Raw genomic sequence first — 27,297 nt, forward strand, 5'->3', positions numbered from 1 at the left:
TCATCCAACACTATCCCATTAAACATCCCCTATATGCTCGGCCATCTCTTTTTCAGTAGGTCAATTTTCTTGATCTCAATAACAATTCAACAAATACATGTAGTATTTATAAATAAATGCAATCAAAAATCACCGAAAGTGCACATGCAACAAGTTTCATGATCGGCTTTCTTCAAATACATAAAAGTACTAGATGTCCAAATTGAATCACTCTTTTGACATAGCACATGAAGATGCAGTCACACAATTGATGAACAAACTTGGCTATATCGAGACCCAAGTCGTCGACCTTCATGTACAAGACATTTTGCTCCTTGCACACTTGCTTGACCACCTCTCCATGAGATACATCTTCTTCTTTTGTATTTCCATGAACACATTAAAGCTCTTTGCCTTCCTTATCTCCTTGAATTCATTGCACTTAGCACATGGATCCTTCTTCTTCTCCATCATGTCCTCCAACTTGTCATGGTCGTCGTCCCTTCTCGCCTCTCCTTCCTGTTCTTCCACCCCCACCTCAACACGCTAGTGACCGATGCAAGTCCTCCTCCAACTCCAGTGGTTGGATCATCACCATCGCCCCTTTGGCGTTGGCTGTCTTGATGGAACTGGCAATGTCATCCCACTTGCTTTTTCATCAATTTACACCACGCAATGATGTATCTTGAATGGCTTGCTCTCCTCTTGTGGTATAATGTTGTCGCACGACCGAGCTAGCAAAGCAATACAATCACATAGTCAACCATATGCAACATAGAGCAAAACAATCACATGACCAACATACAGAGTAACAAGGTACAAAACTTACGAGCTCGTGGAGTCCCATGCCACTTGGCCACCTGTGTGCACCGCAAAACTTGTTGACAGCCTATTAAATGGTGTACCATCGATTGTTTAGCGAGCTCGGATTGCAATCATGGATATTCTCATCCTCGCAGGGCTCATAGTGCTTGTTATGTTGAAAGAAATCATGAACCCTTTGCCAAAATGTTGAGACCTTTTGATCTTAGTCCTTTCAACAAGGCAACTCGATGTAAGTTTGAGAAAAGGAATAAACATAGCGGCCCAGCATGGCTCAAGGTTTGAAGCACCATAGTCAACATGAAAAAAAAACAAGGACACAAAGCGGACCTCAGTCAAGGGAGTCTCCTTCTTTCTCACCGGGATACCACCTAGAGCCTCCTCCAGTCAAAGAGACGATGCCTTCATCCCGAGGTGCCGCCAAGAATACTTCGTCCAATTAAGTCCCCGTCTTGGCCATGGGATGTCGCCAGGCGACCTCTGGTGAGGATATTTCACATTTATCACCGAAGCTCCACCAAACAACTTCAGCAAATGCAGTCTCCGTCATCAGAATGACACCCGGTGACCTCCTTTGAGGAGACTCCGCCTTCGTCCCCAAAGCGCCACATCGGACTCCAGCAAACCCGGTCTCCGTCTCTGTCACCAGAATGCCGCCAAAGACATGTTTAACAAACCAAAAACTCTGTAACCAATGATACCCAATGGTACGAGCAAAATTGCCTCCTCGAGGCCGATGATATTCCACGTCTCTTAGGGAAGTACCCAAAAGTCGTCAGCAGGTGAAGGTCATCAGCATCCAATCAACGGAGGACCTAAAGGGTTGTTTTCCGCCATGTCCATACACAACCTCCTCTTGGACTTCGTCTATTTGATCCTCTGTGATAAACCAAGCTGCAGTTTGCCGCGAGAACCGCCGCTCAACCCCTCGGACGAAAAAGCGTGGCAAAAGATCGTTAGCCATCGCGCTAGAGAAAAAGCGTACAAACGAGTGAGCGTGTAACAAAAGGCTTGAGGTGCCACGTGGAAATTTGATACTATACTACTTTTAATTACTCTATAATCGTTTACTGTGTTTTGTCCCTATTTTTGGCATGCAAAAAGTGCCTCCCTGGCAAATTTGAAAAGATAAAAGGAAAAGCAGGGCAAAGCATCTAATCTATGTAGAGGGTCAAATGATCAAATGCCGAAATAAAACAGGGCAAATGATCAAATGTCCCACCCGGAAACGCCCACCAAAGAGATTCGATGGCTGTCTCCTGCTCCTCTTCCTCCATCTCGGGCTCCGCCAAAGCCCTACCTTGCTTCCATACCTCCCACCTGGCGCCCCAAAGAACAGGTACGAATCTTCCGCCTCTCTTTATCTTGCGAGTTTTCGTAGTACAGGGTTCTTCTTGCCCATCCGCAGTTCCCCCAATCTGTTTCTCGGGCCCTTGGATAAATCTTGTATTAGTACACAACATAATTGGGGTCAAATTTATTTCACACTTGCTCTCAGGCTCTCAGATTCATTGCCACATTGGTACCTACTCATAACCCAAGAACTCAGGAACCCTAAGATAGAATCCACTGTGATTTCGCTAGTATTAGCCGTTCCTCGGAACCCAACGCTCGCAGTTGGAAAAACTCTAAGATCCTATATCAAATGAAGATTTTAGGATTCCGATTGCAATATTTGAACCTGAGTTGGGATTCTTGATGCAGCATCAGCCCGCTCGCGCCTACAGTCTATCAAGATGTGCTCTGCTCCGGCTGCGCCAGGGGGGTCAAAGAAGACCGTCTGGGTATGGACAGAGAACCGGCAGGTGATGACGGCAGCCGTAGAGAGGGGTTGGAACACTTTCCTCTTTGGATCCAAAGATGTCGGCAAGGACTGGTCATGTGAGAGCAAATTGTTTTTTATCGGAGCAGCGATATTATGTCATTTAGTTGAACTAGAGGAATCTCTTTGTTACCCAATGCCTAAGGCCCTAACCCAATTAAATTTTTGTTTGTGTGCTGCAGCAACTGCTCGTATCCATCCTCTCTTTATTGATGGCCTGCAGATTTTTGATGAGGGGAATCAAAAGGTTGCCACAATTTCTGAAATCTCTTCCCCGAGTGAGCTGCAACTCATACAACCAGACAATGTGGAAGTACAGAACACCGTTATTCACTTCCGAGGTGATTGGCAGGTCAGACAATCAAACACTCAATATCACCATATCATGTTTGCATCTCTAACCCATTTGTAATTTTCTCTTAAGTCCTGACTTACATGGTATATATGTTAGAGCCGGCACAGTGAGATAAACCATCATACTAAGCTCTACAAATTTTAGTCATCCTCTACCGCTTATTATGTGTTTCAAGAACTCCCTTATATCTGTAATGAGTGTGCATATGTGAATATACACCTGTTATTGTCTATGAAATTGTGTGTCCTCTTTTGCTGTTTCATGCCTGTCCGGTAACTTGTAAACAGTACCCTACAAACCCACCTCACCCATAAGAAGCACTAACTGGTGTCCTCTTTTCCAAATTCCTTAGGTTATACCAGCAGAAAATATAGTTGCTGCCTTCCAAGGATGCGCAGGAACTGTATTGGCTGTTTCGACAAACTCAACTGAGGCTCAAGTTTTTCTTGAGGTAATTATCGAGAGATTTGGACATACAACAGCATATCATGCATATAATGATGATATATACTGTCAGTGACTATACTGGATGAGATTGTTTCAGAATTTATGATGCCCATTTTGCAGGCCTTGGAGCAAGGGCTTGATGGAGTTGTACTTAAAGTAGAGGACATGGATGATATTATTAAACTCAAGGTATTTCATCACAATTCTGTTCAAACTTCTTTGGTGTTTAACAAGTAAATCTGTGTCTGGGCATAGAATGGCCTCATGTAAAATTAGATATATTGCTCACTATGTGCACATATCTAAATTTTAGTGTACAAAAGGCAGTATTTTGCTATGGTCACTGATTATCATTTATCTGATTGTATGATTTACCCATTGTTATTTCTTCCCTCCTTTAATCACTCAGGATTATTTTGACAGAAGGAACGAGGCAAAGAGCCAGTTACAGTTGACAAAGGCTACTGTATCAAAGGTTGAAGTTGTTGGTATGGGCGATCGTGTTTGTGTGGATCTCTGTAGTATCATGCGACCCGGTGAAGGCCTTCTGGTTTGTGTAATTTCTCACCTTTTCACTGTCGAGGAACATATAAAGAAAACAACACTACTAATATCCTACTCCTACTGCACACGATTGGTTAAAAGCATACACATGGATGTGACGATGGATGCCATTTTTTTTTCAGGTCGGTTCCTATGCAAGAGGAATGTTCCTTGTTCACTCTGAATGCTTGGAGACAAACTACATTGCTAGCAGACCTTTCAGGGTCAATGCAGTAAGATATCAATCATTTAGATTGCAGTAACCTATCTCAGATATTGCATTACAGCAGGCTTCACTAAGTATGTCCTTTCCATTTTTAGGGGCCTGTGCATGCATATGTTACAGTCCCCGGCGACAAGACTAGCTACCTCTCAGAGCTGCAATCAGGCAGGGAAGTAATTGTTGTTGATCAAAATGGATTGTGGCGAACTTCAATTGTCGGCCGCGTGAAGATTGAATCAAGGCCTCTCATCCTTGTAGAAGCAAAGGTACATAAAAAAGGGTCTTCCTTTTAATGATATCTGCACATCCATTCTCAGTTTCATGACGTTACTGGACTTGCTACAGGAGAACTCTGGAAATGGCACATATAGCATTTTCCTTCAAAATGCAGAGACAGTTGCACTTATTGGTCCTGACAGAGGTAAACCCACCTAGCACATTTTCTGAAGATAATGTGTAAAGTTCTTTTGGATTTGTGATTCTAACAAGACATAAGAAAATATCTATTTCTGAATGACTTCTGTCAGTAGATTAACAGGAAATTTCCCAGTTCCAATGCCTACACAGTTAACTATACTTTAGCACTGCCTTAAAAAAAATACAAGGTGCAGCACTGGGAATTCACAGTACAAAGTTTCACCAGAAAATGAAACCTCATACAACTCTGGAAATCAACTGAGTACAAAGTGTTGTTGTAAAAGGAAACCTTTAAAACCATCGTGGGGGTATCGTACTGATACTCCCCTAGATTTAGTTAAGGTTCAGAACTTCAGATAAGGATTCAAGGTTTATCATTGGTCTATCTTGACCAAATTATTCCTGAGCTGTATGATTGTCTGATGTAGGATCTGGTGGAAGGACTGCTATTCCTGTGACTTCACTGAAAGTTGGCGACGAAGTTTTGGTGAGGAAGCAGGGCGGCGCCCGTCACACTGGAATAGAGATTCAGGAGTTTATTGTCGAGAAATGAGACACACTGTATCATTTACCCGCCTTAGCAGGCTGGCATGCTTATCGCTGCTGTTTTTGTTCTCCACAACAAATTTGTGCAAGTTCATCAAATCATCACTAAACCCAAGAGACATACATCTAGTACATATACATTCCTGAAATTCAAGGCTCATTTTTCCATTTTATCTTGTTCAGTTGCATAATGTTGCAAGAGGGGAGTCCTTTCCTGTATGTTACATATATTAATCCCTATCTGGACAAAGGAATTGCAATTGCCTGAGGAATATGCAGCTGTGACAAAAAACATCAAGACCCTATCTGATAACATGCCAGTTTCTTATCGAGCACAATTGGGCGACGAATTTGGTAACCAATGAAGCCTGGACATGCTCCCAGTCCACAGTTTCTGTCATGTCAACAAGGGATCATCCAGTATCATGTCTGCAGAAGATAAACCCGGCACCGCGATGAGAATGGACCAGAACAGAACCCAGTGAGGCACACCTCACAGATTTGGTGAAAAACAATTCATCAGAGTGCCGTAGTCATATTCCGTGCCAAACCCTACAAATGAGCAAGAAGCATCACTAGAAACAACTATTACACAGCTCACCACCAAATGTACAGCCGTACGGATACATCTCTCTCCCCCTTCTAAGGTGTGCTTCTAGTGCACTTGCGCGGTCCTAAATGCCGGTGACGGCGGCGCCATCGCTCCAAGAGAGCGCCGCGGCGAGGGTTGGCCCCTCATTGGCGACTTTGGGACGGTATTGGAGGTCCTCCGGATGTCAACCTGCGGCGACATTAAATTGCTTTTAGAGTCTTGGAGCTGCTCCAGCTCTTCTAAGACCTCTGAGATCTGCGGCCGCATCTTGGCGTCGTTGCAGATGCATTGCAAGGCGAGGTTCGCGACGGCATGTGCGCCTTTCTTAGGATACTGGCCTCCCAGCTTCGTGTCCATGACACGGTACAGCCTGCGCTTGTCACGCAGGTGCGGTTTGGCCCAGTCCACTAGGTTCTGCTCTATGCCTGGCTTTGACTTGTCCAGGGCTCGTCTCCCGGTCAGCAACTCAAGCAACACCACCCCGAAGCTGTAGACGTCTGCCTTAGCAGAGAGGCGACCTGTGAATATTAAGTAACATGAGAATGGGTTTATCCAGAAATAAACAATAAATATTCGTTCATTTCTTATGCACAGTATAATTAATACATGTTCATATGTACTGTCATTTTATAAAATCCAAGAATAATATGGCCGGTGTCGAATTTAATAGGAATAAAGTGGAGTGGACCATTTCCTACATTTAATATTTGTTTGACTTGACATATATAACAATGAAATTGCTGGATCAGGAAATGTAGACAAACAGAAGGCAAGTGTAGTTGACTATCAAGGGAAATCAGGAAACAATTCCATGATGGTCTACATGATTGGAGAACACCATGATATGATTATGCTACTTTAAACTAATAGGGCTTCACCATAGGTATGGGATGATTTAGGCCAGAAAATATTTCAACTTAGGTTTAGCTAATACAGAGGGAAGACCCAACATCAACATCCATTTGTCAGAACTGATGTCACATGACACATAAAGAAGGGAGACATGGCCCCATTTTTGTAAATACAAACACAAAGATAATCTTCTAACCTGTTGCGATATACTCTGGAGCAGCATATCCATGGGTGCCCATCACTTGTGTGGAAACATGAGTTTTATCCCCAGTTGGACCAGCTTTCGCTAATCCAAAATCTGAAAGCTTCGCGTTGAATTCCTGCATTGAATCAAGAGTAACAAGTTAAGTTAAAAGACCCCAAAGGTTGGCTTGTAATCAGAGTCAACATTATATTTCAACCGTACCGAGTCAAGAAGAATGTTTGATGCCTTGAAATCACGATATATAACTTGGTTTTCAGCATGATGTAAAAATGACAAACCCTTAGCAGCCCCGATAGCAACCTTAAGCCTTATTCCCCATGACAAAGGATCAGCACCTCCTAAAAGAATACAAACATTATTGGTTACTTGATAGTTGACACATGAATATTAAAGACGTCAGAAATAAATGATTTAGCAATAAAACCCATATGGATTAAAGAACATACTTCTGAACAGATGATTCTCCAAACTTCCCTTGGGCATGAACTCATACACCAGAAGTCTGTTATCACCATCAGAGCAATAACCAATGAGCTTAACAAGATTGGCATGGTGAAGTTGGCCAAGGTAGTTAACCTCCGTCTGAGCAGGAAAATCAACCATCAGGAAACATGAAAAATAGCCAGAGGAAAGTAGAAAATTATTGGTAAGGAGTCTTGAACCTACCAGCCATTCCTTGTGCCCTTGGAAACCTTCTGGTTTAAGCTTCTTGACAGCAACAACCATACCGCTTCCCGGTTTCGAAGGAGCAAGAGTGTGTTCATCAATCCAACCTTTGAAAACATGCCCAAACCCTCCTTCCCCAAGAAGACTGTCCGGGCGGAAATTCTTGGTCGCATTTTTAAGATCATTGAACAAGAAGGCCTTCAAGTTCGACGATGACAAGATTTCACCTTCTGTCCGGGGAGGCTCACTGCGATCTCTTATAGATGGCAGAGTAAACGTTGAACGAGTTGAGTTGGTCTTGCTCGCAGAAGTAGCAGATGACATGCTTGTTTTGCTGGTCACTTTCGATGGATCTGATGGCCCAACAAGAAACAAAGGAAATGTGTGTAAGAACAAATTGGCAACAATAACATCTTCAGGTTTACAATGAAACTGAAGATATGAACTGAAGGAGCTCTCTGCTATCTGAAATTCCGAATTAAATAAGTTCCGTTTTATTTACTCTCGGGTAATTTGAAGTATACGAGACCTAAGAAGAAATTAATGTTCTTATCCATGCAGCATGGCATGTTCTGAAATAAGAAAGGGGGACAAAAATAGGAGGAAATTGACTATTTATTATTAAGTTCGTCGGAATTTGATTATAACTACAAAGTTCATTTTTTCTTGACAAAACGTTAACCAGGGACTGGAGCGTAAGAGATGATTAGTGCTAAGGGAAAATGAAAAAGATCCCACGTGTACACAGGTCGTATACATATCGATTACTACACACGGAACACATACTGATGGATCACTCCACGAGAGAGAAAAAAAATCATGGAGCAGGAAAGGAAAAAAAATGTGTTAGGATCCTTAGGTGCTAGATGTCGCGATTCTATTTTTCTGTAGGATTTGCTACGATCCTTTCTTAGGTGCAACGATTTTCATTGTGTTTTTTTATTATTGACAATGGAGAGATTAGAAACAGCGTCGAAGAATTGTGAGCGGCTAGCGCACCAGATGATGAATTCGTCGCATAGGGTTGAGGAGGCGGCCGCGCTGCCTGATGAGTTGCGACGGCTAGGTATAGATGGAGGTGTGGACCGATGTAGATAGTTATGGGCCGATCATGGAGAGATTAGAAACAGCGTCGAAGAATTGTGAGCGGCTAGCGCACCAGATGATGAATTCATCGCATAGGGTTGAGGAGGCGGCCGCGCTGCCTGATGAGTTGCGACGGCTAGGTATAGATGGAGGCGTGGATCGATGTAGATAGTTATGGGCCGATCACTATCCTTATACTTGTACATGTATACGACGTGTGTACGCGGGATCTTCTTCTTTTTCATTAGCACTAATCATCTCTCACAATCTAGTCCCTAGACATTTTTTGTCAAGAAGAAATCAACTTTGTAGTTTTAATCAAACTCCGACGAACTTAATAATAAATAGTCAATTTCCTCCAAAAATAGAGGCGAAGGTGCACCAGAGGAACGAAGTAGGTAAAAACTAGTGACTGAAATAGAAGTGTAAGATGCATAACATGGTATCCATATTTGCCCCAGATATGGTACGCCTCTCAATTCAACACAAAGCAAATCAAAGAACTGCAAATAATCAAAACAGCCAAAGCAATCGAACAAAAAAGATGCAGGTAAGTAGAAACTGACAAATACATACTACTCCCTCTGTAAAGAAATATAAGAGCGTTTATAGATCACTAAAGTTGTGATCTAAACGCTCTTATATCTCTTTACAGAGTGAGTTCAAAACATAATTAGGGGCAAGTAGTAAGAGAGGCACTCACAGGCGGCACTAGTGTTCATGCTGTGATCCACCCGGGCCGTGGACTTCATGCAGTTCCCCATCTCTTCCTCTACCTCCCAGCTGACAGGATGAATGAGCTTCCTTTCCCGAAGATCCACAGGCGAACTCTGCTCCTCTTTCCCCCGTCCCGGGTCAAGTCAGCAAAGCCAGAGAGAGCTGGCCAGCGGCAACGGGAGGGATCAGGAGGAGCAGCCGCCGAAGACAACTGAGCTGAGCAGCCAACCCTAGAGTCCCAGCCGGTTTCTGGCGAGGCTTTTGGATCCAGCTGATCTCCGCCGCCACTTGAAGGAGGGGGTGAGACTGGAGAAAAATCCGCGAGGCCGTTGGCCGGCAGCCGCAACGCTAGGAGAGAAACGAGCGAGAAGCTTCAAAAAGTCAAGCAAATCCCCTCCGCCTCCTCCTCCTCCTCCGGGCTGACCGAATGGGGGAGAGTCAGTCGGGTCAACTGGAGGCGAGGCCGGCCAGCCAAGCCGCCGCGCCGTCACCAAGAACCGCACGGGGGGCAGGGGAGGGAGGCGGACGCGGTCGCTCGGGAGGGAGATGCTCTCTCGCTCGAGCTGGGGCTGAGAGGGAGTGGGAGGGGAGGGAGGAGGAGCAACGGAAGTAGCAGCAGGTTGCTGCCGGCAGCCACCGACCGGCTGGGCTCAGGTGGGAACGGAGCTGCGAATGAGAGCGGCGGGTGGTGGGATCTTCCGCCCCTGTCTCTCTCTTCTACACGTTGGTGGCGGCAACTTTGCGTGCAGGACCTCGATATGTTTGAGTGTTCCATCTTTAGCCCCTGTGCAGAGAAGACCCGTCTGGATGTACGCTTGGATGGTGGTGGAAGTGAACTCTGAGATTGTACAGGGGGCTTTAAGCAAAAACAGAATGGTAGACCAGTCAATATGCTTTGCCATGAATTCGTTGTTGATTGCTACTTCTTCCTTAAAGCCAAAAGTATGCGATTCCAGTTGCTACACATAATTGGAAGAACCCAAGCATTAATAATTATTCTATTTATATGCAATTCCTATTGTACTCCATTTAGCCCATTAAAGCCAAAAGTATTGAATCTTTTTTCTTTATAAAACTGTTTTTTTTCAATGATAATTGTTTCAGCCCCACCGAATAAATGAAATTAGGATATTCAAATCAAATAGCAAAACCATTATTTCTATCGCTTACACCTAATCCCGAGTCGCACACGGGCCACTCAAAAGAAACCCTAGTCACGTGGCCGGTGGATCATATACCGCATCGATCTCCATTGGTTTTCCGCCTCACATATCGATTTTAATGCGATGCGCTTATTTTTTTTAATTTTTTTGCAATGTAGTCATTTGTATCATCTTTATAGTGTCAGTTCTTTTTTCTAAGTGCTCTTGCTAGTGTAATTCTTTTGCATTACCAAACTCCTAGAAGTGACTTCCCCAACGTGTACCATTTAAGCATAATCATGCACCTAGTCATTCTTTCTCTGCGCCGCCTTACCTATTTTCTTAGCTGTCGTATCTCCTCTGCTGATTGATCGCCGCCCTTCTCCTCCTCAGTTGGCTCTGTCAGTGGGAGAACGAGGGGATGCCCATATCTACCTGTGTGAGTCTTAGTTTTTCCTGTCTTGGGCTTGTGGTAAGTCTATGTCGCCCTTCGCTTCAGCCTTCCGGTGGTGGTGACTTATAGAAATATGCTCTAGAGGCAATAATAAAGTTGTTATTTTTTTTCATGTTCGCGATCAAGTTTATTTTCTATGCTAGAATTACATTGGTTCCTGAATATGGGATTTGTAGGAAAACTCAATTGCATATGTGAAATAATAAAGTCCAAACATATCCCTAGTCAGGCCTCTGGACTAGCTCATGTAGTGTTGATGGTCTTAATTTCCTGAGCATGAACATTGTTAATGTAACAAGGATGCCGATAATAATGAGAGCACATTGTTATAATAACAATGTTGTTGGATATGCCCACTTATGAAATACTGCGAGATCTTGACGTTTACTTGCGTCCTTATATCATAGACCCAGATACCGGATGGTTGATTCGGGGTCATAATATGTTATTACGTAACTTGGTAATTGTAAAGGTGATATGTCAAGACTGGAATTTGCCCCTCTGGTGATGGAGAGATAAACTCTGGGTCCACTGGGTATTACAATGTCCAACATCGCCTAACCAGGTATTGTGAGTAAAGAGTTAGCCACGGGATACCAGACTACGGAAACGAGGAAAGAGTACAAATCGGAAACAAGGATAACTAGGTATAGTGATCAAGGAGTTGATAACAAGAATGTTGTCAAAGTCTCACCTCGGGTTGTGTAACGTATCGCAAGGCAAAGATCTTCAATGATATATGGGAATCCTCATGGGTGTCCAGGTCCCGCTGATTATGGTTGAACGAAAGGTGTTCTAGACATGCCCACATATGCTCGAACCTATAGGTAGTGATAGAGCTTGACAAAGAATGTTAAAGAGGAAAAACAGAGTTGAGTGTACCAAGATGACAAATTGTACTTACACATTCAATAATCTTCAAGATTTAAGCCTAACAAGTAAGGGTATTCAAGAGGATTTTTCTAGACTAGGGCGGAGGGCAATAGCCCACCTTGGCCCTAAGGAAGCTCCGCCACTGTCTATAGGGTCGCACGCTTAACGTTAGCGACATTTAGTAATGCTACGATTTAATGAAGACTCGGAGAGAAAGGTTCAAAAAGTGTTTCGAGAGGTCCTAGTGTTTCGGTGATGTCCGAAAGTGTTTTGGAAGGTACCGCGGGTTCTAGAACTAGGTAAAAACTTCTAGAAAAGTCATGTTTCAAAAGGATCCTATCGAGGCCTTCCCCTTTGCGCGGGAGGGGGGGCAACACAACCTGGTTGGGCCAGGTAGGACGACCCCTTGAATTGGGGTTCGAGGCAAGCTAGATGGAGTCCTATTAGGACTCCCTGACGCGTGCAGGTGGGGCTCCTTTCCTTGGTCGGCCACCCCCTACCGGGCCACCTATATAAGGAGGGCCGATAGTGCACCAGGGAGACATCAAGCCCTTGGCCTAGCCCTCTTGCTGGCGGCGCCCTGTACCCTTCTAGTTGGCACCTTGCTCTTCCTCTAGATTAGATCTAGATTCTCTGCTGCTTCGTTGTGTTGGTCCACGAATTGATGTGCTACTTTGATACGTGTGGATACCTTGGAGGTGTCGTAATCTTCTACGCTAGATAGGGTGGATCTTCGCGGCTGAGAGGTATAACCTAGCCAATGGAATCAAAGGTCTTCATCGACAATGTCAACATGTCCATTGCACTGATGTATTCGTTAAGGGTATGGCTTTGTTACCCGCACCTTGATAGTGATCTTGGTTGGATCCTGCACGGTAAAAAAAAATTGTTTTCCCTAGCACATTCCCCTACATTGACAACGCGTGAGACGCTACAACCCACAACGTGATCGGATGAACAAGTAGGTCATGTTGTCCGTTGCTTCGGCTCTTATGGCGGTGGTGCGGAATAATTTCTCCTCCGGTTTCTTCTTCGGTTTTAGTAGTGGGTGCACCGTCAGATCTAGCGATAGGATTGTGGTCAACGCTGAGGGAGTTGGATGTGTCTTCGTCGGGCTGATGATGGTTTGACTGCATTGACATCAATTTTGTTATTCCATCTTCTTCTTCTTCTTCTTCTTCAGGTATTGTACCTTCTTTTGGAGAGGATGGAGGATTCCTTGAGGAGTGAATTGTACCTTTTTTTGGATTTCTCGTATTGTTGATGTTTGGTTAGTACACCGCCATAATTCATTCACACATATAAATAAAGCATGATCATGCATCTAATTTTACTATGCAGTTCTACACCACGTGTGTTAAAGATACGACAGACAAATCAACTCGACGGAAAAAACAAACAAGCAGGGGACATAAGATTTCAACGTGAAAAACCCTCCAAGACGAAGGGAAAAAACCATGGACGCTAGCCAGCCAAACTTCACTATATCGGGGGAGGTTACAAACGCCAGGGGTTTACAACTGATCAACTTATCCCGTATGGCGGCTTACAAGGGATATTCTGTGACTGTGTCATGGTTGTATATGCATTGCCCCTACTTGGGCCTTGGGTAGCTTGAACGTATTCTTTCGCTTTATTTGCACTCTATCCATTCCCCTCCAGCAATGGGAGTTTTGGACATCTTGTCTTGTACTACGCACTCATCCTAGCTACTCTACTACTGGTATATACTCAACCTTATCGTCTCGCATTTTAAAACTCTCACAACAAAATTGAGCATGAGAATCTGACGTTGAAGTTTATGCATTCTTTGCTTCCCGCCCTCACTTCTTTGTCGGGTAATTAACAATGTTTCCATTTGTTGATTACTCAATCTCATCATGCCTTACGCATCACCCCACTGTTGAGGCACGCGACCCATGAGGAGCAGCAGCATCTAACCGAAAGGTGTTCGGTTCACACAACATAATTAACGAGAAGAGGCGTGTCCAACTAGAGTAGCCCCGCGGCTAAGCTTCCGGGGTGAACATGAGAGAGTTTGTTCTGCTGTTGGCACCAGATTGGTTGGTTGTTGTTAAGGCGGCGATGGAGGTGTTTAGCCGCCATCCGGTCTCGATCGTTTGATCCGATGGAATGTTCGACTTCCCGGGCTAATCCATATATATAATAGATGGGGCACCTAGGTGCCTGGACACCTTGATTGTTTTGGAAAGTGTGGTATATTTAATTTGTTTCCCAATTATTCTTCATGCAAGATTTTCCGTGCTTACATTTTATTTTTGTTTTCTAAATATTAGGCATGGAAGACTTGCCATACAATAGATCGTATTAATGTTGATTTGTTTTGAATTACTGCGGGTATCTAATACACGTATTTTTGTTTCCTACGGGTAGCTAATACCTACAAACGAAATTATATGTATACGCAGGTGCGTATATATATTCAATAATTTATTTTTGGAACTATTACATTTTGTTCGTATGTATGTTTCTAATATATATTCAGTATATCGTATGACTAATGTATGATACCCATGCTATAATATACCCTACGACGATAAGAGTACAACATACCTCCTATTTTGTATACCTAGTTTATCCTATATCGTAATCTTCAAATTGTACGTACATACCTATTAGGTATACATTGGATATACCTATGATATCGTGTACCCAAAGGGTGTTTGTATGTATGTTTCTAATGAATTAATTTTCAAGGTATATGTCATTCAGATAAACATTAACACCGAGTTGTACACAACGTCCCATTGGGTATACCCATGATATCATATACTCAATATGTCGTATACCTAGTAAAAAAAGCATGTTTCACGGATGAGTACAACATACCTCTTATCTTACTAATACACGTATGAAAAATGTCTCCATATGCATTAATTTCTGATTTGTGTCTCTCAAATTAATAGCTCTCAAATATGCAACGTTGCCATGCATGGCATTCTCTTTCCTATTTGCTACTACATCATAATTATTGTCTTGCATGCTACTAATGGCCATATTTATGGTAGGTATTCTGCCATAATTATTTCCAAATCAGTCAATTGTAATGTAATATGTGAACACGCATCTCAACGCAATCGAGCGGTTGAAAGGCAAGGAGCCTGGGCACCTAGGTGTCCCAAACTGTTGTCCTATATATATACATATATATATATATATATATATATATATATATATATATATATATATATATATATATATATATGTCGTGTCTCAGCGATTCAATTAGTCAACCTATTTCTGTTCACTGCCATAAATAAGTATTATTATTCCACAGAAAGAAGAAGGAAATGCAGATGGAGAAGCGAGTATTGTGCCGGAATCATGACAGTCGATGAACTAAATGGAAAAGGGGCTCCCGTTTGTGTCGAACGCTGACACTGACAGACGGAGTCAATTATGCTAATCCGAGCAAACTGTCGGGAGCATTCACACTCCAGCGGAAACACCATGCATGTATGCTGCATGAATGTGAAAAAGGTTGGTCTTCCCCTCGCTGTCGATTCATTCTAGGAATGGTCGGTCGTTGACTCGATATGAGTCGGGTGGTGGACCTCACGATGACTATACTACAGCCCCTGTTCGTTTCCCACGGCGACCCACGAGCAGAACCGACCGGGTCTAGAGCTGGAGCTGGAGCTGGATCGTGCTAGCCTCGAGCGAGCTGGATGGAGTTTTCCCTCCTCGCAGTCGGTCTGGATTTAGATTCGTGGTCTTTAACAGGAAATGGGACGTCAAATGAAGGTGGCTACTACTACTAGGCCAGGCAGAGGCAGGCAGGATAGGATCGAACTGATCCTCTGTCCGTGGCCACAAAAACCGATCCCAGTGACGATCTGCAGACAGTTGTTTCTTTTTCCGTTTGGCTTTGCATCTATCCGTCCTTTTCGGCGCAACACATGCTATACCTAACTGCACCGGGAGAGAAAGAAAGAAAGAAAAGATGGATTCCCGCTGCTTTGGCATTTCGAGCCAAGACGTACGTACATACATACATGTGGCCTATTCGCCATCACGTTCATTGCCGCCGTTGCCATCTCTGCTTGTGCGTGTGAGGTGACGATGATGCCTCAACCACTTTGACACTCTCTCTTTCTACTCCCCCTTTTGCGCGAGCCAAGTGAGCTGGTGACTGCGATCTCCTCCTTTTCGATAATGGAGAACAAAAACCAGGAAAAGAAAATCCACATATAACAGCCCATATAGCGAAGAACCGATAATGAAGAATTGCTACCGCTGCATGTGCATGGCCTCGACTTGGCAAGCTACGCCTGTCGGTCACGGCTCACAAGGGACACCAGGGACACCAGGAATCAAGTCAACTCCGGCCGCATCTGGTGATCCGGCGACCTCTGCTTCAGTCCACTCCGTGCCATGTGCAACACGCCGATCAGTGAAGTCCAAGTCCTACGCCTGCACTGCACAGCCGCTCAACCTTCAACGCCCTGCCTGAAACCCCATCCGCCATCACTGCTACCTAGAGAGAGTCAATCGGAACACAAGTGGAAATTAAACAAATGGAGATTCATCGCCACTACTACCACCACTACGTGGATAAGAACAAGAATCTCGTAAAGCTCGAGGAGATAGAGATCGGTGGAGCTTTTGACCGCTCGTTTGTCCCTTCCACAGTAGCATCACTGTCACGGCAATGGCATTATTATGGTACGTATGATATGATAGCTAGTGTCGGATGAACCGGCCGGCTTCCTGCTGTCAAGAAATGATGTTAGTTGAGTTAGGCAGTGATCCACCAGAGAGACAGACGCGCTTCTTAATAACACCACAAAAGCGTGCTAGATGTGCTAAACAACTCACCATCTGCCGGGGGTCACGGAAGCAATTCACACAAGCTCTCCACGCATCGCACTGAGACGTTACGGAAGGAGAACGTCCACTGAACTGAAGACGAGCATGATCAAAAGGACCAAAGAGAGTGAGCTCGAGCTCATGCGTGGTAGACCATTCCACTAGTGGCGACCGACCACGCACTCATCTCATCCCAATCATCTACGCTGCCAGGTCTCGACAAGGATTGTTCCTCCTAGTTCTAGATTGTGCGAGAAGAATAAGCTTTTCCCTTTAAAGTAAGATAAGAGTTGGGAATTGTTTGGGGAAAAAATGCCAGTAAAATGTCACCAGGTCTTTTTGTAGTTGCAAGAATCGGATGCCAATAAGTGATCACTGGCCGCGCAGGAGCAACTTGAAACAACTTTCGAATTTTAATAAGTTGAAAACCGACGCGATGCTCTCGGCCTACGTCCACATCTTTCAGCTCCTCCTCATCTACAATCCACAGCGATTATTGTACTATGAACTGAACATGAAATGGGCGAACCAAACAGAGAACAGTATATAATAAGAAAAAATATATCAATTTCTGACAGTTATGGTCAGCTCAGACTTTGTCATCCTGTGCCTGCAAACGTGACAGCGGCATGACAATCTAAAGTCGCCAGTCGGGTGCAGCACCAACACCAAAGTTGACCAAACAAAAAACAAATTGTTTCAACGACAGGCGAAACTACTTGCAAGTTGCAAGTCGCAGCTAGCGGCGGCACCCACAAACAAGGCCAGAACTTGGCACTCAGATTGATTGGTTTGCATCTCTGGCGTAGAGCACGTGTCAAAGCATGAGTAGTCGTTTACTTCTGTTTTATGTGTAGTTAAATAGTGCTTTGGAGTACAAAATGGACCGCTTCGTTAAAACGACGCTAAGTAAAGTTGATTGGCTCATCGATATCTTATTTACAAAGTTTTTTCTAGAACATAGCAAAGAGACCAGGTTTCGACCATCAATTTGGAAAGCAAGACGGCGACAGCTCATTGAAAATGGAATAAGGTTCTCCCCGTCTAGGGCACGTGGAGGTGTCTCTCTGGCGGATCTCCCTTTGGTGGATTTGCTCAGATTTGTTTGTTGTTCATATATGTTCGTGTGTCTTCAGATTGAATTCTTCCGATCTACGCTACTCTTCATAGGCGGCAGTTGCTATTTTGGTGCGCTGGTCATATGAGGCCTTAGCACAATGACTTCCTGACTGTCAACTACAATAAGTACTATCCGGCTATAGTAAGGGAGGGGCGATGACGATGGTGCGCCTTTGGTGCGCTTCAGTGCTTGTAGTCGTCATTAGGTGATCAATGAATCTATATGTAATTTTTATTATTTCTGATGTTTGTTGTAATGTCATGATTGAAAATGTATATATCGGATGTTTTATCAAAAAAAAAATGGAACAGAGTAAAGTGCAGTTTGTCAAACACCAAAGTCCGCTTTCAGAAGTAAAAAAGTAAGTGCAGTTTTTTTTGAGACAAAAAAGTAAGTGAAGTGCAGACACGATGAGAGGAGTGCTCAACAACAATAACAAAGAGTCCATTTCTCCCTGATAACCGTTTTATGGCCTGGCCCATTGGAATCTCAATGGATATTGTCATCCCCATAGCCCACGACACATTCCCGTGTATCTGAAATTCTGAACTCTGCGGTTTCAAGAGCATTCTGAACGCAGGCACACCTATTTCTCTCAAAGAAAGAATGCAGGCACCTCCGAATGACCCTCGTGAGATGGTCACTAATCCTAGTGCAAACAAGAGAACTAAATATCTCCAGAAAATGATACTTGCAGTTGTAGTAACTACAGTAGCAAGGATGATCTGAAAACCACAGTAGCAAGATGAAGAACACCAGCTCGTATTACTGATTGAAAAATTGTTCATGCATTTCAAAAATGTCCATTAAATCAAAAAAGTGTTTGTGAATTTCAAAAATTGTTCCACCAATTTCCCAAAAAAAATTCTTCGGTTCTGGAAATGTTCGTTCACTAAAAAAATGCTTAAAAATGTCCAACATTTTCAGAAAAATGTTTAACAATAGTTTAAAAAATCGTGATTTAAAAAATTTCAGAATTTTGTAAAAATATTGACGAATTTGAAAAATGTTCACAATTTAAACTATGTTCATGAGTTTAAAAGAAGTTCCTGATTTTCGAAAAATGATCATGATTTCATGAAAAGGTTCAATTTTTAAAAAAGATGTCCACAAAAAGAAAAAGAAAGGAAAAAAGAAAAAAGGAAAAGGGAAAAAAATAAGAAAAAATAGGGTTCAAGGAAGGTTCTAGAAAATACCCAAAACCGGTGAGCATGAAATCTAAAAATGGACGGCCAAAAACAGGCTCGAAGGCAGGAGTGGGTACATGCTAGGTCGCTAGGGCGGGACCTACGCGCCAAATAGGAAAACCTCATGCAATAGCGGCTGAAGAAAAACGTTTTAGACACGGGAATCCCCGCACCTGGGCCGGCCCACACAGTAGCGGATGGAAAAATATGTTCGGCCCCCACCTGGGCCGGCACACCGAGTAGCAGTCATGCACAACTGGTGGAAAAAAATCCTAAAAAAATACGTGTGCTACACAAGACTAGAACTAGCGACCAATTGTTCATGGAGGCTTGTAGTTAAACATTTGGGCTTGTGAGTATTTGTGACTATATACCCGTGTGAATTTTGAATACTTAATTGCCGGGGAAGATTGGAATATTTTGTTTTTTGACATTTCTTGAAATTCAGAATAATTCTTTCAATTACGTATTTTTTTGGCAAGCACGATATTTTTTTGAAACTGTGGACATTGCTTGAATTTGTGAACTAATTTAAAGAGGGAAATTTTTCTTGCATTTGTGAGCAAATTTTGAAAAATGGAATTTTTTTTATTTCCCAATCAAAATTTTGTAAACGGGGCCACTTTTGAATGTGTGTACACAATTTGAAAGAGGGATGTTTTTAAATTCTTAAAAATTGTTTAAACATGTGAGCATTTGTTTACATTACCAAATTTTATTTTTAAATTTGTTATTTTCTTTGAAAAAAGACTTGTAGGATCGAACGTATGTCTAGAGGGGGGGGGGGGGTAGACTACTTGACCAAATAATATTTTTTACTTTTCCCAATTTTAGTTGTGGGCAAATTTTAGCAATTATAACAAGTCAAGCAATCAACCTACACATGAAATTCTAAGAGTATAGCAGCAGAATGTAAGACATTGCATATGAAGATAAATGGAAGGGTTTGGACAAGGCAAACGCAATGGAGACACGAAGATTTTTGGCGTGGTTCCGATAGGTGGTGCTATCGTACGTCCACGTTGATGGAGACTTCAACCCACGAAGGGTAACGGTTGCGTGACTTCATGGAGGGCTCCACCCACGAAGGGTCCACGAAGAAGCAACCTTGTCTATCCTACCATGATCATCACCTACAAAGGATTTGCCTCACTCGGATAGATCTTCATGAAGTAGGCGATCTCCTTGCCTTTACAAACTTTTTGGTTCAACTCCACATCATGTTGGAGGCTCTCAAGCGACGCCTAACCAATCTAGGAGACACCACTCTCCAAAAGGTAATAACGGTGTTGACGATGAACTCCTTGTTCTTGTGCTTCAAATGATAGTCTCCCCAACACTCAACTCTCTCTCACAGATTTGACTATGGTGGAAGAAGGATTTGAGTGAAAAGCAACTTGGGGAAGGCTAGAAGTCAAGGTTCAAATTGTAGGAATGGAATCTCTTAATCTCAACACATGAGTAGGTGGTTCTCTCTCAGAAAATGAATGATGGAAGTATAGGCACGTTCTGATGACTTTCTCACTTAGTAAGAGGAGGGTGGAGGGGTATATATAGCCTCCACACAAAATCCAACTGTTACGCACTTTTGACCCATCTCGGTGGCATCGATCAGAAAACTCGATGGCACCGATCTGTGCAAAAATATGAACGTTAGGAATCTCGATGGGGCCGATGTGCTATGGCTTAGGGCAAACCTCATCTCGGTGGCGCTGATCGCATCATATTGGTGGGACCAAAGTGAAGGAATAAGCAAGCCAACTCGATGGGACCGATTGCAACATCTCGGTGAGACCGAAGTAATTGTAACCAGTAACAGAGCGCTCGCAAGGCCATCTCGGTGGGAATGAGATCCATATCGGTGAGACCAAATTGTTAGGGTTTTGGCAGTGGCTAGGTCCAGAAGAACTCGGTGGCTCGGGGTAGGAAAATCGGTGTGGCCGATGGGAATTAGGGTTTGGATATACGAAAGTGCAACTATTCCTGGGTGGTTTTGGTAATGATTAACAACATATATCTCATTGAACTAATGCCATTTCAAGATAAATATTTCAGGAAAGTTCAATGATTGGCATGTCATGGATTTGGATTGTGGACCCCTCAAAATGCTAAGGACAAAAGATTGGCTCAAGCTCTAAAGTCCAAGACTCTACATTTTCTATTTTAGTGATCCAAGATCACATTGAGTCTATAGGAAAGCCAATACTATTAAAAGGGGATGAGGTGTTTCTTAATGGCTTGCTTTCTCAAAATGCTCAGTGATATGCTCCAAAGCCCTCAACCACCTTCTCATATCCACATATGTCCCAAACCAAAAGTCAAACTCGGCCCCACCGATTTGATCTATCTGGCGCCACCGAGTTCATTTGACATAGCCACTACCAGAAACCCTAGTCACTTCGGTCTCACCGATATGGGATTGCAAACTCTCTGTTTCCCTTCGTAACATTTCGGTCAAACCGAGATGAGCGATTGGTCCCACCGACTCTGCAATGCAAACTCCCTGTTTCCTTTTCATAACGCTTCGGTCCCACCGAGACGAGCGAATCGGTCCCATCGAGTTTGCCTGACCAACTCTCTGGTTAGCTTATTACCAAAGTCGGTCCCACCGAGTTTATGTAATCTGTCAAACCGAGATTACGTTATGCCCTAACCCTAATGATATCGGTCCCACCGAGTTGACATATCGGTCCCACCGAAATTCCTAACGGTCACATTATGAACTAAATCGGTTCGACTGGGTTTTCTGATTCGGTCCCATCGAGTTTGGTGAATTGTGTGTAATGGTTAGATTTTGTGTGGAGGCTATATATACCCCTCGACCCACTCCTCATTCGGGGAAAGCCATCAGAACGTGCCTACACTTCCAGCATTCATTTTCTGAGAGAGAACCACCTACTCATGTGTTGAGGCCAAGATATTCCAATCCAACCATTTGAATCTTGATCTCTAGCCTTCCCCAAGTTGCTTTCCACTCAAATCATCTTTACACCAAATCCAATCCTATAAGAGAGAGTTGAATGTTGGGGAGACTATCATTTGAAGCACAAGAGCAAGGAGTTCATCAACAACGCACCATCTATTTACTTTTGGAGAGTGGTGTCTCCTAGATTGGTTAGGTGTCACTTGGGAGCCTCCGACAAGATTGTGGAGTGAACCAAGGAGTTTGTAAGGGCAAGGAGATCACCTACTTCGTGAAGATCTACCCTAGTGAGGCAAGTCCTTCGTGGGTGATGGCCATGGTGGGATAGACAAGGTTGCTTCTTCGTTCACCCTTCGTGGGTGGATCCCTCCGTGGACTCGCGCAGCCGTTACCCTTCGTGGGTTGAAGTCTCCATCAATGTCGATGTACGATAGCACCACCTATCGGAACCACGCCAAAAACATCCATATCTCCAATTGCGTTTGCATACTCCAATCCCATCCCTTTACTTTCTTGCAAGTTGCATGCTTTACTTTCCGCTGCTCATATACTCTTTGCATACTTACTTGAACCATATCTTGATTGCTTGACTTGTGCTAAATTGCTAAAATTTGCCAAGAACTAAAATTGGGAAAAGGCTAGGTTTTTATTTTGTCAAGTAGTCTAATCACCCCCCCCTCTAGGCATACTTTCGATCCTACAATTGGTATCAGAGCTTTGGTCTCCATTTGCCTTGATTTCCATAGCTTTTGGTGATCATAGCCTTGGTTTCACAATCTAGGAGAGTATGGCGTCTAGCGAGGGAAACTACCATCGTTGAGGTCCTTACTTTGATGGTACTAATTTTGATAGTTGGAAGCATAATATGAAAATGCATATTCTTGGACATAACCCCGCTGTTTGGGCTATTGTGTGTATTAGCTTGCAAGGTGATTTCTTCTATGGGAGAGAACCAAACCGTGAAGCTACCGCGTAAGAGTTGAAGATGCTGCAATACAACGCTCAAGCTTGCGATATCCTCTTCAACGGATTGTGCCCCGAAGAATTCAACAAAATCAGCCGCCTTGAGAATGCAAAGGAAATTTGGGATACTTTGATTGATATGCACGAAGGTACTGACTCCATCAAGGAATCCAAATTGGATGTGCTTCAAAGTCAACTTGACAAGTTCAAAATGAAGGATGGTGAAGGTGTCGCTGAAATGTACTCTAGGCTTGCTCTCATCACAAATGAGATTGCCGGCTTAGGAAGTGAAGAGATGACCGATAAATTCATCATCAAGAAGATCCTAAGAGCCTTGGACGAAAAATATGATACAATGTGCACATTGATCCAAATGATGCCCAAGTACAAAGATCTCAAGCCAACGGAAGTCATTAGAAGAATTGTTGCTCATGAGATGTCACTCAAGGATAAAGAAGAGCTTCACAACAAGTAAAGTGGTGCTTACAAAGCCTCATGTGATGCTCCTACATCATCAAGTGAGAAACAAAACCTTCAATGAGGAATTGAGCCTAATGGTGAAAAACTTCAACAAGTTCTACAAGAGTAGAAGCAAGGAAAGAAGTTCCAAGTCAAGGTCATACAATGACAAAAGATCTTCGAGTCGTGAACGAAATTGCTACAATTGTGGAAGACCCGGACACTACTCCAATGAGTGTACAGCTCCCTACAAAAGAAGAGAAGACTCACCTAAAAGAAGAAATAGAAGAGAAGAATCACCACCAACAGAGAGAAGGAGTAGAGATGATCGTCATGAACGAAGAACCTCCCGGAGAAGCAAGGATTCAGAAAGGAAGGACAAATTATCAAAGAGATACACAAAGCGAAGACATCAAGCTTATGTTGGTGAATGGGTATCCGGCTCCGACTCCGACCATCACTCTAAGAGAAGTTATCACGTTGACTCCGAATATACCCAAGATGAAGGTGTTGCCAGTCTAGCACTTGTGTCAACCAACTCCTATGACATATCTAACTCACTAAATGAAGGAATGGGAAGATGCTTCATGGCTAAAGGCCCAAAGGTATCACACCTCGAGTATGTTGATTTCAATAGTGATGAAGATGACTTGTTAGGTGATGATGATTTACTTGTTGACAACTCTAGTGATGAATACTATGATGAAACGTCAATTAATCATGCTAATCAAGATAAAATGAATGACAATGATAAGTAGAAGATTGAGCATCTAACTAAAGAATTAAACACTCTTAAGTAAGCTCATGAAACTACCTTGGAAGATCATCAAGAACTTTTAAAGACTCATGAGAAGTTACTCTTTGAAAAGCTCAACCTTGAGCAAGAGCATGAGTTTTTAAAGGCAATCAATGATGATCTTCGCAAGAAAAGTTCTTCTTACATTGCCAAGTGTTTACTCTTATCTACTTACATGCCTCAAGTAAAATCTAGCAACAAGAGCAAGAAAGATTCTTCTTCTAGTAGTAACAATAATCATGCTAAATCCAATGATGTTGCTTCTAGTAGTTCTCTTGATTCCACTAATGATTATCTTAGCCAAGTTACACTTGAGCAAGAAAATAGCTTATTGAAGGGAATTATATAGAAATGTGTTTACAAGAGCCTTGCGAGAAGAGGAAGGCACCGGAAGACTCAAGGTGCTGGTTTTGAACGAAAGTTCAATGCCAATGGAGTTGAGTGGGAAGAAGATCAATACCCCAAGACGAAGTTTGTTCCTCAACAAGAGAAGTATGATCCTACTTATTTTCAAGGGACACAAGATCAAGATGATCTTCCACAACAAGACCAGAAGCAAAAAGGCAAGGACAAGCTTCAAGAGGAGATTGATGCATTTGAAGAAGCTCCCAAGGCCTTGGTCACAAGACTACATCAAGTTCTACTTCATCAAGTATGACTACAACTCCAAGGATTCCCATCAAGATGATGTGGATCCCGAAGAAGAAGAACTAGAGAGTTCTTGAGGGTGACTCCACCAATTCACTTCACTCATATCATTTTGGCAAGGACAAGTGCAATCAACTTCCACATCTTGCACTAGTTTAAGGAGTCACAAACCCTCTTGTTGGTAAGACAAGTGACAAGGTAACCTAATGCTCTCATGGACATCATATTGTGTGTACTTCACTCTATGTCTATGGATATCCTTGTTTGTTCCTTGTGGGACTAACCCGTGTAGGTATTGAAAGTGCAACTCACTCCAATGGATTGCTCCAAATGATATACAACAACATTGATCATCCACATCTTCAACACCTACATGAAGTCATCATCGACAAAACCCAAGGTTAGTTCATCCCTATGAGGGGGCATCTCACATCCAGGGGGAGCTTTACTCTAAGAATTGAGCTAAAGCAACTCTAATGGTGTGAACACAACAATGCTTTCTGTAAAAGTGGTAATCCCACTTGTGCTTAAACTATGAGTATGACCTATGATCAAATGTTCTCATTTGACTCCTAAGTCAATATACTCATATATAGATGACCTAGTCATCGCCAATTGCTTGATAGATGCTAGAATTGGTTGTGCATGCTTTGTCACATATTTCATTTGCCATTTTATTGTGTGGGCATCCGTTTGCATATTTTAGTCATTCGAGGACATCCACTTGTTGTTTTGTTTGTTTGGATCTTTCTCTTTATGCCAAGTGAATGTACAAGAATTCCTAAGAACCTTCTCTAGCTATCTATGCTTTTCTCGTCTCAAACTCTATTCATGCTACATCACAAAGTTTGATCAAGTCAGATTCGAACCACTCTATGTGAGGAGCACTCGGAGTCCCAGATTCGTTATAGACTTAAACTTCCAAAACCTCTTTGTGCATTTCAGTTTGACCGAGACATCCATTTCGGTCAAACCGAGTTCACTAAGTTGATCTAGGTTTTCATCTCGGTGCAACCGATTTGAACACTTCGGTCACACCGAGTTGCAGCAACCGCTTGCGATTCTGTAATCTCGGTGCCATGAGTTGTTCCACTCGGTCACACCGACAAGGTCAGGATATAATATACCCACAGGTGAGATTTTGGAAAATACTTCAAATCCCCTCAGCCCACGTGTGTCCTGCTCTGCCTCCTAGGGTCTCCAGATCGCCTCCTCGCCACCAGCGACCTCCAGCCGTTGGACTCTACCACCATCGATGGATTCTGCTCCGCCGTCACCACTGTAGCGAACACCCGCCGTTCTAGGGTATGTGTTCGACCCCTTGTGCTATCTTTTTAACTCCGATTCCTAGCACAAGGACAATGCCATGAATTTTGCCACGAATGAGATCAATCTATCCAGCTAAATCTTCCTTAGGCCTAGTTTGATTCAAAAAATTTAGGGTCAGCTCTCCGCAGAACTCATCTCGGACCGACCGAGTCGTAGAAATCGGTCTCGCTGATTTGGCTTAGGCCATTGCACATGCGCTTTTCGGTCTGACCAAAAGTTGCAAATCGGTGTGACCGAGTTCAAGATTCTGTTAAACCCTAGCAATCTCGGTGCCACCGAACTGTGGCTCGGTCTGACCGAGTTCACTAGTTTAGGTTCCAAGTGTTGCTTCGGTATCACCGAGTTTGTCAATTCAGTAGCTCCAAGATCATTTCTGTAGAGAACTAAAACTATGTTTTTGACTCATTTGTTTTGCAAAACCTCTGTACTTTGTGATGCTTATCTACTCTACCTCATCTATAATCTATTCACAGGGCTTGCTGTCAGTTGTTGCCAAGATGTCTGACCAGAGTGACAGCCAGAACAGATCTGAATAGCAAGAGCAGTTGAGTGAGGGCACTAGTCCCTCAAGCATCTATGACGATGAGGGCAGCAGGAGCACACCTAGTAACTTGCCCAAGGCAGCTACTAGAGCAAGGAAGAAGAGAACCTCAGATTCTGAAGAAGAAGATTATGCTGCAGCCGAGGATGAGGCCATCTCAAAGAGGAAAGTTGTGAAGAAGGAGTTTGGCAATGTTGCATCCACAAAGCCAGGCATGAACAAGAAGGCACCTGCTAGGAGGATCCCAACCTCCAAGCCAAGAAAGGTTGCCACATGACAAACTATGAAGTTCACAATTGAATCTGATGAAGAGGCAGCTGGTGATGACAAGAAGAAGAGGGCAAGAACCACTACAGCTAAAGTTCTTGGAAAGTCTACTATGGTGATAGACCCATCTGATGGTGAAGAGGAAGAGGAAGAGGATGCTGCTCCAGCACCTAAGGCACAAAAGCTCATGGGAGATGCAATTAAGTTAGGTGCTGCTCCTAAGCCCAAACCTGCTCCCAAAGTTGTTGCTCCAGCCACCAAGACTGCACCCAAGAGGAGCACAAGGAACATTCCTGCTGAAGAGAAGAGCAAGGCCCTAGTGCCTGAAGCTGCAGAAGAAGAAGGTGAAGCCCAAGTGCTAAGAAAGCTCAAACCAAAGATTCCAGACCACAATGCACTAAAAAAAATACACTTCCGTGATGATACGTGTTTGTCATAGTAGGTCGCGTTTTTGTCATGCATGTACATCCATGACAAATTTATGACAGAATCA

At 43.3% G+C, this 27,297-nt stretch overlaps 2 protein-coding genes across 5 annotated transcripts; one reads left to right on the plus strand and one right to left on the minus strand.

Annotated features, from left to right (window-relative positions):
* The first annotated feature begins 1,992 nt into the window (after positions 1-1,992).
* On the plus strand, positions 1,993-5,327 carry LOC123093316 (3-dehydroquinate synthase homolog). 4 transcript variants are annotated; one of them, XM_044515242.1, is made up of 10 exons: positions 1,993-2,140; positions 2,506-2,682; positions 2,806-2,975; positions 3,331-3,429; positions 3,546-3,614; positions 3,835-3,981; positions 4,112-4,201; positions 4,290-4,457; positions 4,537-4,612; positions 5,037-5,327. In XM_044515242.1, the coding sequence occupies exons 1-10, from the start codon at positions 2,050-2,052 to the stop codon at positions 5,159-5,161; spliced, it is 1,212 nt and encodes a 403-aa protein (XP_044371177.1). In that variant the 5' UTR covers positions 1,993-2,049; the 3' UTR covers positions 5,162-5,327. The 4 variants fall into 4 exon arrangements, with proteins under 4 accessions (XP_044371177.1, XP_044371178.1, XP_044371180.1 ...); XM_044515243.1 differs by having other exon boundaries at positions 3,835-3,975; XM_044515245.1 differs by having other exon boundaries at positions 2,001-2,140; positions 2,512-2,682.
* A 283-nt stretch (positions 5,328-5,610) lies between these two features.
* LOC123093315 (probable serine/threonine-protein kinase PBL3) lies at positions 5,611-9,968 on the minus strand. The gene is made up of 6 exons (XM_044515241.1): positions 9,259-9,968; positions 7,470-7,822; positions 7,250-7,385; positions 7,005-7,141; positions 6,795-6,918; positions 5,611-6,264 (listed from the first exon to the last, which is right to left on the minus strand). Exons 1-6 carry the CDS (start codon positions 9,317-9,319, stop codon positions 5,810-5,812), a joined length of 1,266 nt encoding a protein of 421 aa, XP_044371176.1. The 5' UTR covers positions 9,320-9,968; the 3' UTR covers positions 5,611-5,809.
* Positions 9,969-27,297: the final 17,329 nt, after the last annotated feature.

Source organism: Triticum aestivum, chromosome 4B (genome assembly GCF_018294505.1).
Source record: "Triticum aestivum cultivar Chinese Spring chromosome 4B, IWGSC CS RefSeq v2.1, whole genome shotgun sequence".
NCBI classification, from domain to species: Eukaryota; Viridiplantae; Streptophyta; class Magnoliopsida; order Poales; family Poaceae; genus Triticum; species Triticum aestivum.

Bases quoted from the DNA above. Each gene is read 5' to 3' on its own strand.
- LOC123093316 (XM_044515242.1), top strand. From the start codon at position 2,050: ATGGCTGTCTCCTGCTCCTCTTCCTCCATCTCGGGCTCCGCCAAAGCC. The intron at 2,141-2,505 runs GTACGAATCTTC...TTCTTGATGCAG, and splicing joins CCTGGCGCCCCAAAGAACAG to CATCAGCCCGCTCGCGCCTA. The intron at 4,613-5,036 runs GTAAACCCACCT...TGTCTGATGTAG, and splicing joins ACTTATTGGTCCTGACAGAG to GATCTGGTGGAAGGACTGCT.
- LOC123093315 (XM_044515241.1), bottom strand. From the start codon at position 9,319: ATGGGGAACTGCATGAAGTCCACGGCCCGGGTGGATCACAGCATGAAC. The intron at 7,142-7,249 runs GTATGTTCTTTA...GTATTCTTTTAG, and splicing joins GGAGAATCATCTGTTCAGAA to GAGGTGCTGATCCTTTGTCA. The intron at 6,265-6,794 runs GTTAGAAGATTA...TAATATTCACAG, and splicing joins TCCAGAGTATATCGCAACAG to GTCGCCTCTCTGCTAAGGCA.